Source organism: Furipterus horrens, unplaced genomic scaffold (genome assembly GCF_987537825.1).
Source record: "Furipterus horrens unplaced genomic scaffold, mFurHor1.1.pri manual_scaffold_6, whole genome shotgun sequence".
Classification (NCBI taxonomy): domain Eukaryota; kingdom Metazoa; phylum Chordata; class Mammalia; order Chiroptera; family Furipteridae; genus Furipterus; species Furipterus horrens.
In genome coordinates, this window is record NW_028327176.1 from 119,046,537 (window position 1) to 119,063,724 (window position 17,188).

At 33.0% G+C, this 17,188-nt stretch overlaps 1 protein-coding gene across 3 annotated transcripts in view; it reads left to right on the forward strand.

The window, feature by feature from the left end:
• Positions 1 to 17,188, forward strand: part of RIMS1 (regulating synaptic membrane exocytosis 1) — a 445,434-nt gene that overhangs the window by 281,764 nt on the left and 146,482 nt on the right. For all 3 annotated transcript variants that reach the window (XM_090282657.1, XM_090282656.1, XM_090282654.1), the window contains 2 exons: positions 11,922 to 11,989; positions 12,572 to 12,682. In XM_090282657.1, coding sequence (XP_090138783.1) covers positions 11,922 to 11,989; positions 12,572 to 12,682 — 179 coding nt within the window. The remainder of the gene's footprint in view (positions 1 to 11,921; positions 11,990 to 12,571; positions 12,683 to 17,188) is intronic.

Sequence of the window (17,188 nt, forward strand, 5' to 3'; positions counted from 1 at the left end):
AAATAAATGATTAACTATAGAGGTAAGGTAATTAGGGATGACTGAAAAGTCACATACAACATAGAGTACATTCATTTGGATGAGTAGGGGACTCATTATTTTACTTGTACCTCAAGGGCTAGCTAGGGCTTTTTTCTGTTCAGAAGGCCTTGACAGACTAGTTTTTCTTTTTTTCTCTGATAGTAGCCTTTTTTGACAAATGTGCTATGATTCCCTGACTTCAGATACTAGTCTTGTTCTAGATCAGACATTTAGTTATGGAAGGCTTTATATAGTGTTTGTTTTAGTCTGTGAGACTTTACTGTCATCAGAACTATTCAGTGAAGACACAAAAGTGATGGACAAATTCAGCACAAAATAAGAGCTATCAAAATATCTACTTAATCTGAAAGACCCTTTAGAGTATCGGTGAGAAACCCATGGTTTATAATGAAGAGAAGGATCTGTTTTTGGAGTTGTTGCTTGAAGTTCTTCTTTTTGAGTTTGCTCTCCAGAATCTGTGAACATGCTATCTTTAGTCTCCATGTTTGCTCTGGCTAGTTTTACAAAGTAAATTTCAGTGGGTATAGTTCTTATTCCTACGAACTAACTGCACACCTGGATGTTTGATCTCAAGTCTAATGCAATAATAATTGCATTGAACAAAAATGGTAGTAGGCCTAAAGACCTGGTGTGTGTGTGTGGGGGGTGTTTATGTGACTTGTGTCATCAGAATTATTAGTGCATCACTTTGAAAAACAAATAAAATTATAAAAATTCTTGATAAGTGGCATTATAAAGCCTAGCAAGATGTCTCCTTTTGATGTTTTTATCCCTTTCAAACATTAAAAAAAAAAATTGGCCAGGCTATAGTAATATAGAGTTTCTCATTGGAAAAATTAGTATTTAGCCATTAGAATACAGTTACAACAGTTGTTTTAATCCATATTCTTTAAAGATATATTTCAAGCATAAATAATAAGCATTTTATACCTAAAAGTAAATGATACTTTTGGTTTTGCTGTATAGGAAGAAAATGAGATTGACTGTAGGATATGCTGTTGACTGACTTTTTCATGTTTAAATGGAGATAAGCCTTTAATTTTGTTTCAAGTAACATATAAATGTCTTTGTGTTTTGGGAAAGTTAAAGTTAAACTATGGCTTTTTCTTAATGTTGGAACTATTATAATCACTGTTATAGTTTGACATTTCTTGTGGGTCCATCTGTTTCTCCAAATCATTCTTGCTCTGATCAGTAAGCCATTTTAGCTAAAATGTGAGTTGGTTTATATGGAAATCATGTATAGCATATGATCTTATATTGTTAAGATCTTTGGAATTATTCTGTCAATGTTAAATATGTGCTCATATTTATTGGGAGAAATTACTTAATGATATTTACTGTCTTTGTGAGAGAGATCACTCTGTATCTTAAATAGGTTTGTTAAATATTTATAAAATTTTCATTAGAGAACACAGGAAAAATTATTATACTTAACATCATTGAAATAACATTCAATTTAATATTTTTACAAGTTGTTCAAAGAATAATTTCAAATTTTAGTTTTAATGTTACTGGAAATTTTAGATATCAATGCTAACAATATTGTTTCAATTTTTCCACCAGATATCTGTTAACTTTACAATTTAATTCACTTACATAATCAGAAATGATTACATATAAATATATTTAATACTTAAACTAGAAATGATAGTTCACTTTATTTATTCTTACAAAAGAAACATTAATTTTGGTTAAGTATTTTTAGAAGACAATTTAGCCACTCTGTGTATAGGACAGTATGCAAAGAGCAATTAACCCTCTAGTTCCCATTTTTGGTACTACACTCACTATCAAGAAATAAAATATTCAAAGGGAGAAAATAAGAACTAATATTTATAGGTTGTTGAATCCCTAATTTTAATACACCATAAATCTAAAGCAGTATTTGATAAACGTTTACTACATGTTTCTACTTTTTGTGGCATTGATGAATAATGATTTTATTTTGAATTATAAAAATTTAGCTGCAAATTCCTTATTCTCGATAGTTGAGTTTTTCAACATGCTAAACAATTTCCAGACCACTTAGTGTTATTGATTTCATTACATTATTTTAATTAAAATCTTTCTCATCAGAATTGTACATTACTCTTTTCGTTTGTTTGTTTTTAACCAGGAAGTCTGTAAAAGGGGTTTCATCCTACTTTCATAAGGGTTTATGTTGCCAAAGGGCTGTTGTTTTAACATCAGTTATTTTGTTACCTATTAGTACAGTTATAAGCTACTCACAGTATCACAGCTTTAAGACCCCTAACCTGTTTGATTTGTTTGTTTTGTTTTTAATTTTCCTATGCCCTTCCTTGGGGATTCTTACTGCTGTCAGTGTGCTTGTCTATAGCAGCCTCTTTGCTTTTTAGTGATGTGCATCTTCACTGGTTCTGTGGGGCTGAATAACAGACAAACTCTTAGGTTTGGAACTGTAAAATCATGAGTGAAAGCCTACTGGGTTTTTGAAGGAATAAAGTATAGTAGCTCAGATTTGTGATACTGGTTTTTGCTAGATAAGAACCCTTTTTCACTTGCTTTCCATTCTTTGGCAAGATTCACAAATAGGCTAAGATAATTTGCTGTTTATTGAATTCTACTGTTTAAGCTATGGATAAGCTAACAACTGTACATCAGTTACACTTTTAAGTTGTTTCTCATTGTATCAAAGATATTTTGAGACTGATGAATGGAAAAAAATCTGTATTTTAATGAAAACAGTTATAATAAGTATATTTAATTATGTTTTGTGAATAAATATTTAATTTTATTTTAATTCCTACTTGAAAATCTACATAAGCGGCTTAAGATTACCAAATATAAAAATACAGCCATTTGAAGTAAGTTAAAATTGGTTAAGAAGTTTCATGAGTAAAAATAAGGGTGGAAAATTTGGTTGCAGATTTAACCAAAACATAACACCTGAGCTCTGAGAAGAGTTCCATTAGTTACAAAATTTACAGCTTCTATAATAAAATAATAGACCAGTTAAATACACATGAATTTTTCCTGATATTGACACCAGAAAGAAGTCTTCTGTGTACTTTCACAGAGAAGATAGTCAGCACTAGATGCATGATCCAAATATGAGTAACAGCACCATGATACATACATATAGTGATATGTTAAGACAGTACATAAAAGATATTGTGGGAGCAGTGAGGAAAGAGACTGTATGGAAATACAGTGTAAGTACAGGTGCATGGTTTTCTGATGGCCTGGATTAATTGAGATTTAGATTTTATAATATCATAATTGATTACTGCAGTCCCTCACAAAGACCTCTGTAGACATGATTGCTTTAAGTTAAATATTTCAAAAATGTTGAAGTACATTGTATTTAAAAAATATATACTCTCTGAAGTGACTTGGGAGTAGTTCAGTACAGCTAGGCAATTGTGGAGTCATTGATTTAATCAGCCAGACACACTGACCATTAGGTCTGTCTTGCATTTCTGAGTAGAAGGCCATCCCATTCTTAATAGAGCACCCGTGACCAAGCCAAGAAACCATGTTGAGCATTTTAAGTCTAGGCCAGTGAGACTTCCTGATTTTTTTAAAGTAATTGGTTTTGTTATAAAAATTTTAATGATGATATCTTGAAATTATTATAACGGGAAGATCATTTTAGCTGTGATTAATCCAAATCTTAAATATTTAGAAGCTCTGGAAGAGAAATCTTTTCTTGAGTCAGTAGGTTAATCTTTGCCCAACCTTAACTTCATTTGTTTTATAATAAAAAGTTTATATGCTGTCTATTTGCATTTTGAATATTACTTTTTTCTTCCTATTGTCTTCTGTGCTTTCTCTTCCTTAAACTATCTTTCATTCTATGGAGCTGAATGGAGCACATTTAAACGGACATGCTTCTACACAGCTTGATCTCTTTTGCACTGCGGCAGAGGTTTGACCAGTGACCTTGCAGTTTTGCAACCTAGTTTCCTATGGTTCTATTTTTGAGATTTACGAACATTGATACTTAGCATTTTTCTGTAGTACAATGTTGAGTCATAAAATCTTCAAATTTCTATGTCTAGTGCTTCTCCACTGCCAGTCAAGTAATTTCCAACTTAAAAAGTCCTTTAATATGTCTATACATTATTTTTTTGCAAAGCCAAAATTTAAACAAATACAAACAGAAACCAAGAAAGAAAATAAAAAGGAAAGAAAAATAACATTTACAGTAACTTGCATGGTTGGAGCTCTGGTTTTAAAGCATTACCAAAAGTGTGTACTAATTTGTTTTCTACTATTTTATAGCTTAATTGTGTATTTTTGAAGTATAAGCAGTACCCCTTATAATTACTTCCATTTTTTACTATATACCCTTCAATTCATCTTTATCATCATTTGACTATTATTCTTATTATCTATATCTCCAAAACCATGATAATTATCGATCTCCATAGTTTTCATTTTTAAGGTTTAGGATGTAGAGGCAGGTAGGAATTGAGTTGACATTTAGAATTATTATTGCAAATTAATATTATTTTGCTATTGTTGCCTGAGTGTGAGATCTGGATAAAAACCAACATTTTCCTTTATTAAAGCTATTTACATCTAGAGGACTTTCTTACAGTATGTGCTATGAACTTGCCCAGCACTACAATTTTTTAAACCTGTGGTTAACATCCAGTCCCCAAACAATGAAAACAAATAAACCCCAATTTTTTCCACAGGGTTTCCTGGCTGGTTATTCCGAGGCTTTGCACGTGACAACCTGTTCTCCCACGTGAATGGAATACTCAGTGTCAATGTGGAAGCCTGGTCAGTTGGAAAGATGCAGTAAAAATTTTCCCTCTTGTGTGCAGCATGTCCCAAATTTTTATTTATGAAGAGTCGTTGTGTAGAAGAAAGAAAGGATTTTCCCTAAGATTGTTAATTTTTGTTTTGCTAATCAGGGTACTTTATTATGTATTTATATTCTAGGGAAAATAATTTTCAGTCATTAGGCCTCAAACCATTTTTATACATGAAATTTATTCCTCTTTAAATTATTATTTGTGAAAATCTTTTTGCCCTATCAATCACCTTAGACATTTTTTCAGATACATTTTATCATTTAATTAATACAGGTGATAAATAGTCTGATATAGATTTCCTAAAGACCTTGAATACCTATATTTTATTATTCTAAAGCACAAAAGTGTGTGTGTGTGTGTGTGTGTGTGTGTGTGTGTGTGTTCTGTGTGTATGTGGGTTTGGTTTTTGTTGTTTAACACTTTCAGGAATTTTCATTCATCAGCCTCTTCTGAGCCCTGTAGCATCAAGTCAGTGCAGAGGTAAAGAATAAGGGCATTGGGCAACATGATGTTTTGGGAGTGTTTTTGAACCCTAAAGCTTCAGATAGTCTCAAAAATATAAATTATGAAATTTTCAAAACTAGGAAAAATTAAACTAATGTTTACCGTCTCAGATAGCTTTTTATTTTTCAATGTGTTTAACCTATTTAAAGTTACAAAATTTTCTATGCTTTCCCAAAGCCCCATTACATATTAAAATTTATAGTTGTTATTTTTAAGACCATTAGTCTTGTTATTATTTAGATTAATTTTTTAGGAATATAAACTTAAGAAAAGGAAATCTGAGGAAGTTAGGATGCCTATAACCCATTAGAATATCAATATTAAAATGTATTTCATAAGTAATGTCTATACCAAATAATTTTTAAGGTATAAAACAAGCTGGTTTAATAAAAGATTTTCATGGGTATCCTGAGTCATCAGAAAAAAATAAATATAAAGGGATAAAATAGCCTACTTGTTTCATAATTTAGAGAAATTGAGTCTTAAGTATTTAGTTTATATGCCCCATGTACTTTGTTCTCCCACAAAAATATTATATAAAGAAGAAATGACAAAATGCTTATATTTAGATTTAGGATACATTGTGTAAACTGATCAAATTCATTACTTCCAGTCGAGATATATGTATTGATTGTTTTACTATAGATTGTTTAACTATAGTATTCTTAATCCCTTAGGCTTCTATTGGCTTAGTGGAAATTAACAGGAAGATTTATGTTACTGTTTTATATATGTTACTTTTTATCATCATTTAACAATTGGGGTTTAAAAATATTTACTTATTCTGAACACTTGAGCATCTGGTTTATACCAGCTGATTAATAATTTTTATAAACAAAATGACCTTAAGACTTTTCTAAGCCCATTTCAAAGCATACATATTTTGCAAAGATTACTGATTTCAACTATGCTAGTTATGATAGCTATTCAACTATAAACAGGATCTCTAAGACCATGATTTTATATTTGTAATCTCAATTATGTAATTATACAGAAAATCTACTTCTAACATTTTTTACAGTTACGAATCTGGCATATCTCATTTAATCCTCATAAAACTTTTGCGAGCAAGTGACATTATCCCCATTTACAGAGGATACGGTTTATAGTAATGAAAGGCTGTTATCAAGATAATGCACCTAATATGACAGAGTTAGGATCATAGCCACAAGTATCCAACTTCTAACACAATGCTCTTTTTTACACAATAGCTGGTTTTTATGTTTTACAGAAACAACATAATTATAAATATCAGAAATGATATAATAATGTTAATAGCCAAATAAAATACAATATGGTTCTCTGATTTTTCAAGGTTTTAAATAAATTGTGGAGCTGACAAAAAGCATCTTTACTTAATTTTTACATGGCATTACAATTGACAGATATGCTTGTCAGTGTTATTATTGGAAATACATTTTAGTATATATTTTTATACTCTAATGACAACTTGCATTTCTGTGGTGCTTTATGTAGTTGAATAAGCAATTTTACGTATATTATCTCATTCTACCCTTGAAAGCACAATAGAATGCTATAGAAGTTATGATCTCCGAAGTTGAGGCCTTATCTTAATGGCTGAGGTCAGAGTTCAGCCAGAAAGGTTAATTCTGAGTTCCATGTAACTGCTTTGTAGAATTCTGTGGTAGTAGGGTTGGCATTCCAAAAACTAGTTCTCAACTTCACCAAACAATGTATATAACCATAAAAGTACCACCTCTACTAAATATGTTAATGAAATTCTTTTGTAGATAAGTCACTTAGCCATCCTAGGCCCTCTGGCAAATATTTAATCTCTCTCTAGAAGTAGTTCAGCTCTGGCCGTTCTATTGAGCATAAATATTTTCTGAATATAAACATCTTTTACACCTCATTAACAATAAATAATAGTTAATAGTTGCTGCATTTACTTCAACCATCAAATTTATTCACCAGAGAGCAAGCATGAGAGCGCGCAATATTGTTGGTTCTATGGGAGAAAGAGAGCACATTGTGAAAAAGGGGAATTTTGAAAGTGAACTTTCTAACATGCATTTAGAGAACTGCCACTCTGATGAATCCCTAAAGGCTGGATATAATGTAATATTCTTCCAAGGAGTGATGCTATGTGTGTGTGTGTCCTGGGCCCAAACCGGAAAGTGAAACTGGGATTGGGGCTGCCTGAGACTGGGATAATTTGGGGACTCTTCATTTTGGTTCTTAGCCCATAGTACATATACTAATTGACTTTTTGAAAAAAAGAAAGAATTATTGAAAAGGTTCTTGCTGAAGACCAATGGTTTGGCGATGCTGCTAGCCTTGCTCCAGGCCTTCCTTGCACTCAGGGAACATAAATCTCTGTTAATTATGGAGCATTTACCATCAAATTATGGAGTTAACATTGATGTGGGTTTTGAATGAAGTCACCAAAAATTATGTGAGGACCAATATTTTCACTATACTAGGAACTTTGCGTCAGTACACATAGTAATATTTATTTGTAGATTTTAATATTTCACTGATTATATGACTAATGATTTAATTTAACAAGTATATCTTCTCATTTTATTTTACTGCCTAGAAAGCGAGTCTTATTAAATAATATTGTTTCTTATCTCTGACTTCTAATTTAATTTAGGGGAAATCAAGCCTTCTACGACTTTGAAAAACCCATTCTGAGAATTGAGTTGGTTTTTGTGTATGCACTGCATAAAACATTTAATAAATAATGTATTTTGCTCAGTATTGCAATTTGTCTATGCACTGTGCTATAATAAAATAGATTACTATTTATTTAATTTTATTTAGTATCAACACCCATTCTGCTGTAGAGAATAAACAAAAATGAAAGATGAAAACATTTTAAAAGATTTAGGAAATATCTGGGAGGGATGATTCTTCTGATTTTTTTGTCTATGAATTTTATAAATTTTTTGAATAGTAATCTATTATATAGGAAGAACAATTTATATATTTTGGGGGATATCTGCTAACACAAATATGTATTTGGAATTGTGGAGAGTTGCTATGACTTGTTCTTGTAATCAGTTTGAGTCCCATCTTTAATCACCATTCATTATAATGATATTAAAAAATATGCTGTGTATTTCTACTGGGGATAAAGAAGAATTCCAGATTTTCTAATACTGCAAGGCTTTAGTGTAAATAGACTTTTTATTTTTACTGCCTGAACACTAGATGAACATTCTACTTGGTTAAAAGTAACTGTTATGAAAATTGTTAAATGCGTATGTAATGTATGAAATTAGAGTTATGGTTTTCTCCTTACAGATTTCATGTACTCATATACATGCTATTATATGCCTATGTTATTTAGAATGTATTTTGTTCAGTTGACTTTGGTCTTACTGGAATGCATTGTGCCTTGACATTTGACATGATAAGATATGGAATTTGAAATCACAGAGATGAATGTTTATGTATTGTCACATACTCTAATGATAGAGACCTGAGTTTTGGAACAGCTAGTTCTTCTTATATAAGGCTCAACTGTCACTCAACCTTCTTTTATTTGTGAAATGAAAATTGTGTGCTTATCTATTGTTTAACCTATTTTTTCACAAGGCATTTGATAAAAGTCTAATTTTAAAGTTTTCATAAAAAAATAATGCTTAAATTTATAATACTTCATTGAATTTGGCTATTTATGAACTTGAGCCATTTCAGATATTTCCTGGAGCTAAGTTCATAACACTAGTAAATTTAGTCCTTTATAGTTATATTGAACATTAGAACCAAAATGCTTTTGTATTAATTCTATAAGCAAATACTGTGAATTTATCATTTTGTAGTCATGTTACTTTAAATCAATATCTTTAATCAAGTATTAGAAAAATAATCAAAGAAAATATTTTATATTAATGAAATACTAGAGTCTGAATATTTTAGGAGGACATTTCATGAGTGTTGCTTATTCCATTAAATAGAGAGATGTGACTTATTAAGACAAATTAGAGTACTTAATAAATAATATTTAAAATTTAGTAATTACATGGAAAAAAGGAAGAAATATAGTTTAAAACTACAAATTTGGATTTTAGAACTTACTTATTTATTTATTTATAAAATATTTTATTTATTTATTTTTAAAGAGAGGGGAAGGGAGGGAAAAACAGAGGGAGAGAAACATAAACTGGTTGCCACTCACACACCCCCAACTGGGGACCTGGCCCACATCCCAGGCAGGAGCCCTGACTGGAAATCAAACTGGTGACCTTTCTGTTTGCAGGACAATGCCCAGTTCACTGAGTCACTCCAGTCAGGGCTATTTTTTGTCTTTAAACAAAAATTTTATATTTTAATGGGTGATAATGGAATTTAGTGATAAGAAAGCATTGAGATTCTGTTCAGAATGTGAAGGAAGTGTAATTTATAATAAAGTATATAAAATATTATTGTATGTTAAAATATCGAATGTGTTTTTATATTGATTAGTAATCTTTATTAGATACCTACAATAATGTGTATGACCAAAATTGGGGAAACAACCTTTTTTTAAGCTGCAAAATCTGTAGCATCTATATTATCACCGCCAGGATAAGGTAAGAATTATTGCTGGCTGCACATGGAAATCACCTGGCAAACTATATCTGTCCCATCTCACACCAATTAAGTTAAATTCTCCTTTTAAGATTATTATCTTACAAAGCTTATAGATGATAGAAAAACATTGCTTGAAAGCAGTGTTTCGTCATAAAGCGTGCTCAGTATCATCATCAAAATTCACCAGAAACATCATTTTTTTTTTTTTTTGGTTCTTTACATATAAGCAAATATTCATGAGCTATGTTTATCTAGATTTATTTTGGACAAATTGAGTGAAATAGAATGCTGAACCACTATATGAGAAATTGGGCCACAGGCCAGAGAAGGATCCCAAAGTGCACAGGTTTTAAGGTCCAAGTCAGGTTATTGAAGCATACAACAAGCTTTGTTTTCCTGAAGTCTTTTAAATAGGATGGGATCTCATATTTTTAAACCTCAGAGATTTCTCAGAGCAGCTTTCAAATTAATTACTAATTTTAACTATCTTTGTCACCATATTTCAAAGTGAAGCAGCACCTTTGAAGTCATCAGAACTTATTACTGGGTATATGAAATTTTAGGGAGAAAGCTTTGTGAAATGAAATAATCTTTTGAATGATATTTGTAGTCAATTTTACTATTATAAATACTTTTTCTTTCAAAAGAAAAGAGTTTAGTATCATGATACTAAAGATCCTGCAACTTTAAAAATAAGCATATGAATTTTAAAAACAGTAAAAAAGGAGAGAGAAGCTTTTACAAATTTTCTTACATTTTATTAGTCAAGGTGGTACAGTAGAAGATTAAAAATCTATAATTTAATTATTGACACAAAGTCATGTACACACTTTAAACTGCATGATTTTGAGAGGGATATAGACTCCATGTGGTGTAAATTTTAACAATATAGTTTCTGCTAGTGCATTTTAAATATTTACTCCTTTAGAGAATAGATTACTTTTATCTACAGGACATATTTGAAGAAAATATTTGTATTTATTTTGGTATGTATAACATTGTCCATCAATCTTTTAAAGATATTATATAAAAAGGAAGGGGAGCAGCCACTAAGAAAGTGAAGTATATGAATTTTTATGCCTGCATATTTGAAACATTTATTTTCTGTTATAGGTCCTTTATAGCACCTATATCTGCCATACCTGTGGCCTACACAAAAAGTTACTACTTAGAACTATCACAGATGCCGATCAAACGTATTTCCCCAGCAGTCAGCTAGACATCTCATTGTTACTGCATGCTTTACTCACTTCCTTAAACGCTTTCTCTTCCAGATCCACAGGGAGAAAAAGTTTAATTGACTTAGTCTGCTATTTAAAATGTAAAAGGTCCCTTTTTTCATATGAGTAGCTCACTCTGTCCTTTCTGTCTGTGCAAGTACTGAAAGTGGTGATGCTTTCCATTATTATTTTTTTTCCTCAGGTGCTGTCTTTAGCATTATGTTTTTAAGCCAAAAAATAAAAATTAAAGGTTTGTAAGTTCATGTTTACAAAGTTAGAACTGTAAAAAGTCTCTTTTATGGCTTTAGTAATGTCATTTGTATCTACTCTTTTGCTAAAAGTTATTCTTGTTATTTAATTACTCATACCATGTCCTAAAAGTATTTGCCCTATTTTTCAGGTGATGAGGGAAGAGGATAAAGGCCAGGGAATAATTTTGAAAGATATGAGATCATTCAGAAGAGGAGAAGGAAAGGCATTAAGTTTTAATACTTATCTCAGTTTAGTGAATAACGTTTTAGCCAGCATCGCTAGATGGCAGACTGTGCCTTGGTGTGGATAGTCATACTTTTTATGTGTGTTTGTAGCCTGATGGCAGCAGTAAAAGGAAGCTCTCCTATAGTATGAAGTACAGTTGTAATATGCATTCATTCCAAGAATTGAAGTCATAGCCTTTGCAATGCATGTGTGTGTCATTCTGGGATGTGCACACTCAAGATTATGATACTCATAATCTTTTATAGATTGAAGAAATCATACCTAAAATGATTAAACCATTCTCTACTTTAAAACATTAATTGCACTTTTTTTCCCTATTGTGCAGGTGACTTGGATTATTACTGGTTGGATCCTGCCACGTGGCACAGCCGGGAAACATCACCAATTAGTTCGGTAAGCATTCTGGGAAGTGAGAGCTTGGAATTTAGGGGTAATGTGTGCTGTTACTGTCATTTCTCTGACATGTGTTAGGTAATAATCATATTCTGCTCCATTATATATATTATGAGAGCAAATATTGATTTCATTTAAGACAGGACAGTTTTGAATAAAAGAGGTATCACTGAATATTTATAAAGATTTTAAATAAAAAGCAATTATTAAATAATGGCTAAACAGAAATTAGATATTATTTGGTTAATTATATCAACATTAACAACAACTCAAAATATAGACTCAGTTTTCTTATATAAGCATATATATTTTTAAATTTCAATTTTATTTCAGAACTATTTTTAGAGATGTACTTAGTTGCTGACTACTTTTAGAACTAGTTAGCATACATGTCTGCTGCAAATAAAATAGAGCTGTAAATAACAATAGGAAATTGTTATAATCTAAGGATAGAGCCCTCCAGAATCAAGAATTACCTCTACAATGTCTTTTAACTGAGAAAATTACATCATCTGACAACCAATAATTATGTATCTATAGGAAAGAAACAACTTTTCTTTAACTTTATTCATGTTTGAATAGCATCCTGTAACGTGGCAACCATCTAAAGAGGGGGACAGATTAATTGGACGTGTTATCCTTAACAAGAGAACAACCATGCCCAAAGAATCTGGTGCATTACTGGGTCTGAAAGTAAGTGTGCTGTTTTATAATTGTTTCGTAACTACTGAATTACAGTACGGACGGGACTCAGCAGAGTTTCTGACAATGATTTTTAAATATTTTCCTCCTATGATAGATTTAGTATTTTATCTAGGTTAATAATTTAAAAATACTTAATTCATATGACATGACATAATGATACATTAGGAAACTGCAGTAAAATATAGGAAAACTAAAGAATATTTCTCTGAATATTAAGTTCAAGGATGATTTTTATATCAAAAAGGTTTTAATGAGTGGTAGTAAATATAGATAATGTGGACTACAGTATTCCCTCACTTATCGTGGGTATTATGTTCAAGACCCCCCCCCCCCATAGGTGAAAATCTGCGAAGTAGGAACCTTACATTTATTTTGGTATTTATATATATTTTAAGGCTTTATAAACCCTTCCCCCACACTTACAAACCATTCCCAGTCCCTTATTAACCTTTCCCACACTTTTATAAACACTACTTATGTTCTTAAACATATTCTACACTCCTAAACCTACATAACTTTAACAAGATACATATACAGTACTGTAAAATTTTATATTGGTACTCACCAGTGAAGTATACTTCAACTTGAATGATGAAGATGATGAATTATCTGTGCAGCACTGATGACGATGAAGGTGATGAAGATGAGATGAATGTACTGCACAGCAAAGAAGAGCATTACAGCTCTTCTAAAGGCACCACTTCATCAGGTGCTTCTTCAGGTGGTGCAGTAGTATCTTCGGCCTCATCTGTAACTTCTACTTCCGCTAAAGGCATAGGCATAACCGACCTCTTCATTCAAGTGATGAACATAGTTATGGGGAGTTGCTGGCGCTGCTGCTTCTTCTGATTGAGAATGTTTTTGTGAACTGACATGGCACTGTTGATTGAATTTGCAAACTGCAATGAACGAACCACATGGAGGTCCCATTCTTCAGCCACTCATTGAAGTTCTTTGGCCATTCTGACCATGGTTGCAAGACGATCAGGTGTTAGGCCAACCTCCTCCTCTTCTTCAACCCGTTGTTCGTCTTGTTCCTCATCCTCTTCTTTACTTGCTGACTTAGTCAGCTCCTCCAGGTCTTTGTCCATCAATGGTTGAGAGTGCACATCGATCGGGGTATTTACTTCTTCAGTAGTCATGTCTGAAGCCCTCTCCTCCCAGTATTTTTTGCCAGCTTCACGACCTTATTCACTGCAGAGTGATGGATTTCATCAGAAGAGAATCCCTTGTAATCATGGACCACTTCTGGCCACAATTTTTTCCAGCTGGCATTCAAAGTCTCACTCTTCATCTCCTTTATAGCCTTTTGAAATTTTGGAGACACAATGCAATTATGTACTCACTCCAGTATGCCTTTAGCAAGAAGTCTTCATCTGAATCCATAGGTTCAATGAGGTTTTACAGGGCATTTTGGGTGTAGAGCACCCTAAAAGCATGAATAACGCCGTGATCCATTGGCTGAATGAGCAATGTGGTGTTCAGCGGCGAGAAGTCTATCTGGACGCCATAATACGTCAGGTCGACAGCATGGCTTCCAGCATTGCCCATTATCAGAAGCACTTTGAAATCAAGGCCTTTCTCTGCCAGATAAACCTTAACCTCCAGGATAAAACATTGATGAAACCAATCAGCTGTGAGGAGTTTTGTGATCCAAGCCTTAGGGTTCTGCATCCAGTACATAGGCAACACATTCTTATTTTTGTTTTTTAGGGCTCTTGGGTTCTTGGACTTAGAAATAAGCCCTGGCTTTATCATAAAGCCTGCAGCATTTCCACACATGATTAGTTACCCTATCTTTTTAGGCCTTGAAACCAGGGGCTTTTGCTTCTTCCTTCATAATGAAAGTGCTAGACGGCATCCATTTCCAGAATAAGCCCGTTTCATCCATGTTGAAAATTTGTTCAGGCTTATAGCCTCGTACCTTGATGGTGTTTTTGAATGTGTTGTTCACATATTCCTCGGCTCTGGCTTTATCTTCAGAGGCAGCCTCTCCATGCAGAGAAACACTCTTGAGTCCAAAGCGTTTCTGAAATTTGTCAAACCAGCCCTTGCTGGCACTGAATGGGGTTGGTCTGGTTGGAGAAGCATTCGAAGGTCCTGCTTCAGCATCATCGTCATCATCCTCTTCTTCATTCTCATCACTGTTGTGATCATCCCTTTTTGCTGTTAAACAATCATACAATTGCTTGGCCTTCATCCGGATGGTGTTTGTATCCAGCGAGATATTCTTTTTTCTGCAATCGTTTATCCACACAGCTAATGCAGACTCCATCTTCGCAATGATCTTATTGTGGGAAGTAACCACCCTCTTTGCTGTTTTGTTGAAAGCACTGATGCCATAGACCTGATATTCTTCTCGTCCTTCTTTATATAGCGAACCATAGATTCGTTGATCCCGTAATGGAGGCCAACAGATGCATAGCTTCTCCCTTCCTTCAACATGTCAAGAAGTTCCACCTTCTCTTTTTTGGTAAGCATCTTCCTCTGGCGCTTGGGTTCACTGCCAGAATCCTCAGAAGATGCAGAATGTTTGGGTGGCATCCTAGGGCTTTCAATAAATTCATTCTTTAAGGAAAATTTTACAAAACACAACACCACAGAGCAAAACTATGCACAGCGATTGGAGGTAGGAGTGAAGCGGACAAGGCAAGATGCTGAACGTATACGCACAGTGCAGGATAGCAGACAGACTGACGCTACGGTTACTGAGCCAATCAGTGCCCAGGATACACAAGACAATGATCTGGTTGGTCGCCTTCCATCCATCAGCCAATTTTGTACAATGTACAATCTCACGTAGGCAAACAAGCTCAAGCGTACATCTCGTTTTCAGCATAATGTATGTGTTTGTCTGCAAAAAAATACATTCTGTAAACCGTGTGCAGTATTTTATTTCGATTTAATATTCTTTTAATGTTACAATCATTTACAGTGTTCCCTCACTTATTGTGGGTATTACATTCTAGACCCCCCGCCCATAGGTGAAGATCCGCGAAGTAGGAACCTTACATTTATTTTAGTATTTATATATATTTTAAGGCTTTATAAACCCTTCCCACACACTTATAAACCATTCCCAGTCCCTTATTAACTTTCCCCACTCCCTTATTAACCTTTCCCACACTTTTATAAACACTACTTATGTTCTTACACATATTCTACACTCTTAAACCTACGTAACTTTAACAACATACACAAACAGTACCACAAAATCCCGCGATATTGCAGAAAATCCGCGATAAGTAATTAAATATAATATTTTTAAAAATCCCGCGATACAATGAGGCCGCGATAAGTGAACTGCGATATAGAGAGGGACTACTTTATTATATTTTTAAATACATTTTTGAAGATTTTTAGGCAAAAATCATTAAAATTATAAATACTATGCATATAAATATGTATATAGTACTGCAAAATCCCACAATATAGCAAAAAATCTGTGATAAATAATTTAATATTTTAAAAAATCCCATAATACAGTGAGGCTGCGATAAGTGAACCGCGATATAAAGAGGGACTGCTGTACATAATTTTATTATATCTTGACAGACACCATAAAACATCATTAAAGGTATTGTTTTTTACTTGCAATAGAATTTGTGGTAATACCCAGAGTAAAATGTACCTCTTAAAAATACTATTTGACTTTTAACAGATATTAAAAAACTAATAAATTACAAAAGATTATATTTTATTGTAGGAAAAATATATACATTTTGTTTTATTATGTGTGTGCATGTGTGTTAAATCACATAGTTTTATTTGGTTTTGAAAGCCTAGAGAAACATTCAGAGGCTTTGAAATTATTTACCGAGGAATTGTATTACATTTCTGTGATAGTTTGACCCCTTCCAAACCATTGACTATTAATCCTACTAAATTTTTAAGTTAATATAATTAATAGTGACCATATTTATTACCATTAATTTATCTTTCGATAAAATAATTCTGATCACCTCCACTCATGGGCATGTCCCTAAGAATTGTGGATCAGTCTCAACCTCTGAGCATATCCCTCCAACTTCTGATTATACGTATGTAGACCCTGTTTTGGAAAAAGTTTAACTTAGAAACTTTCAGATGTCTTTAATTTTAGTTACTTTGGAAAAGCCAGGTAAGAGTGTTTAATAGTCAGTAATATAACTCAGACTTGGTGAGTTAGATTAAAACACATATATATTTCAGATGATGAGCTCATTCAGATGGTCAGTGGCAGAGATGAACTTAGGCTGTTACCCTTTGACCACAGTAAATTGCTTCCAAAAAGTGGTCTGTAGCTACTTTGAATTCCTAGTCTTTACGTATTAGATCTCCATTCTACTAAAAATATAGAAAAGACATCGGCCTGCGAACCAAGTGTCGCTGGTTCGATTCCCAGTCAGGGCACATGACTAAGTTGCATGTCAGGTCCCCAATTGGGGGCGTGAGTGAGAGGGAACCACACAGTGATGTTTCTCTCCCTCTCTTTCTCCTTTCCCCTCTCTCTGA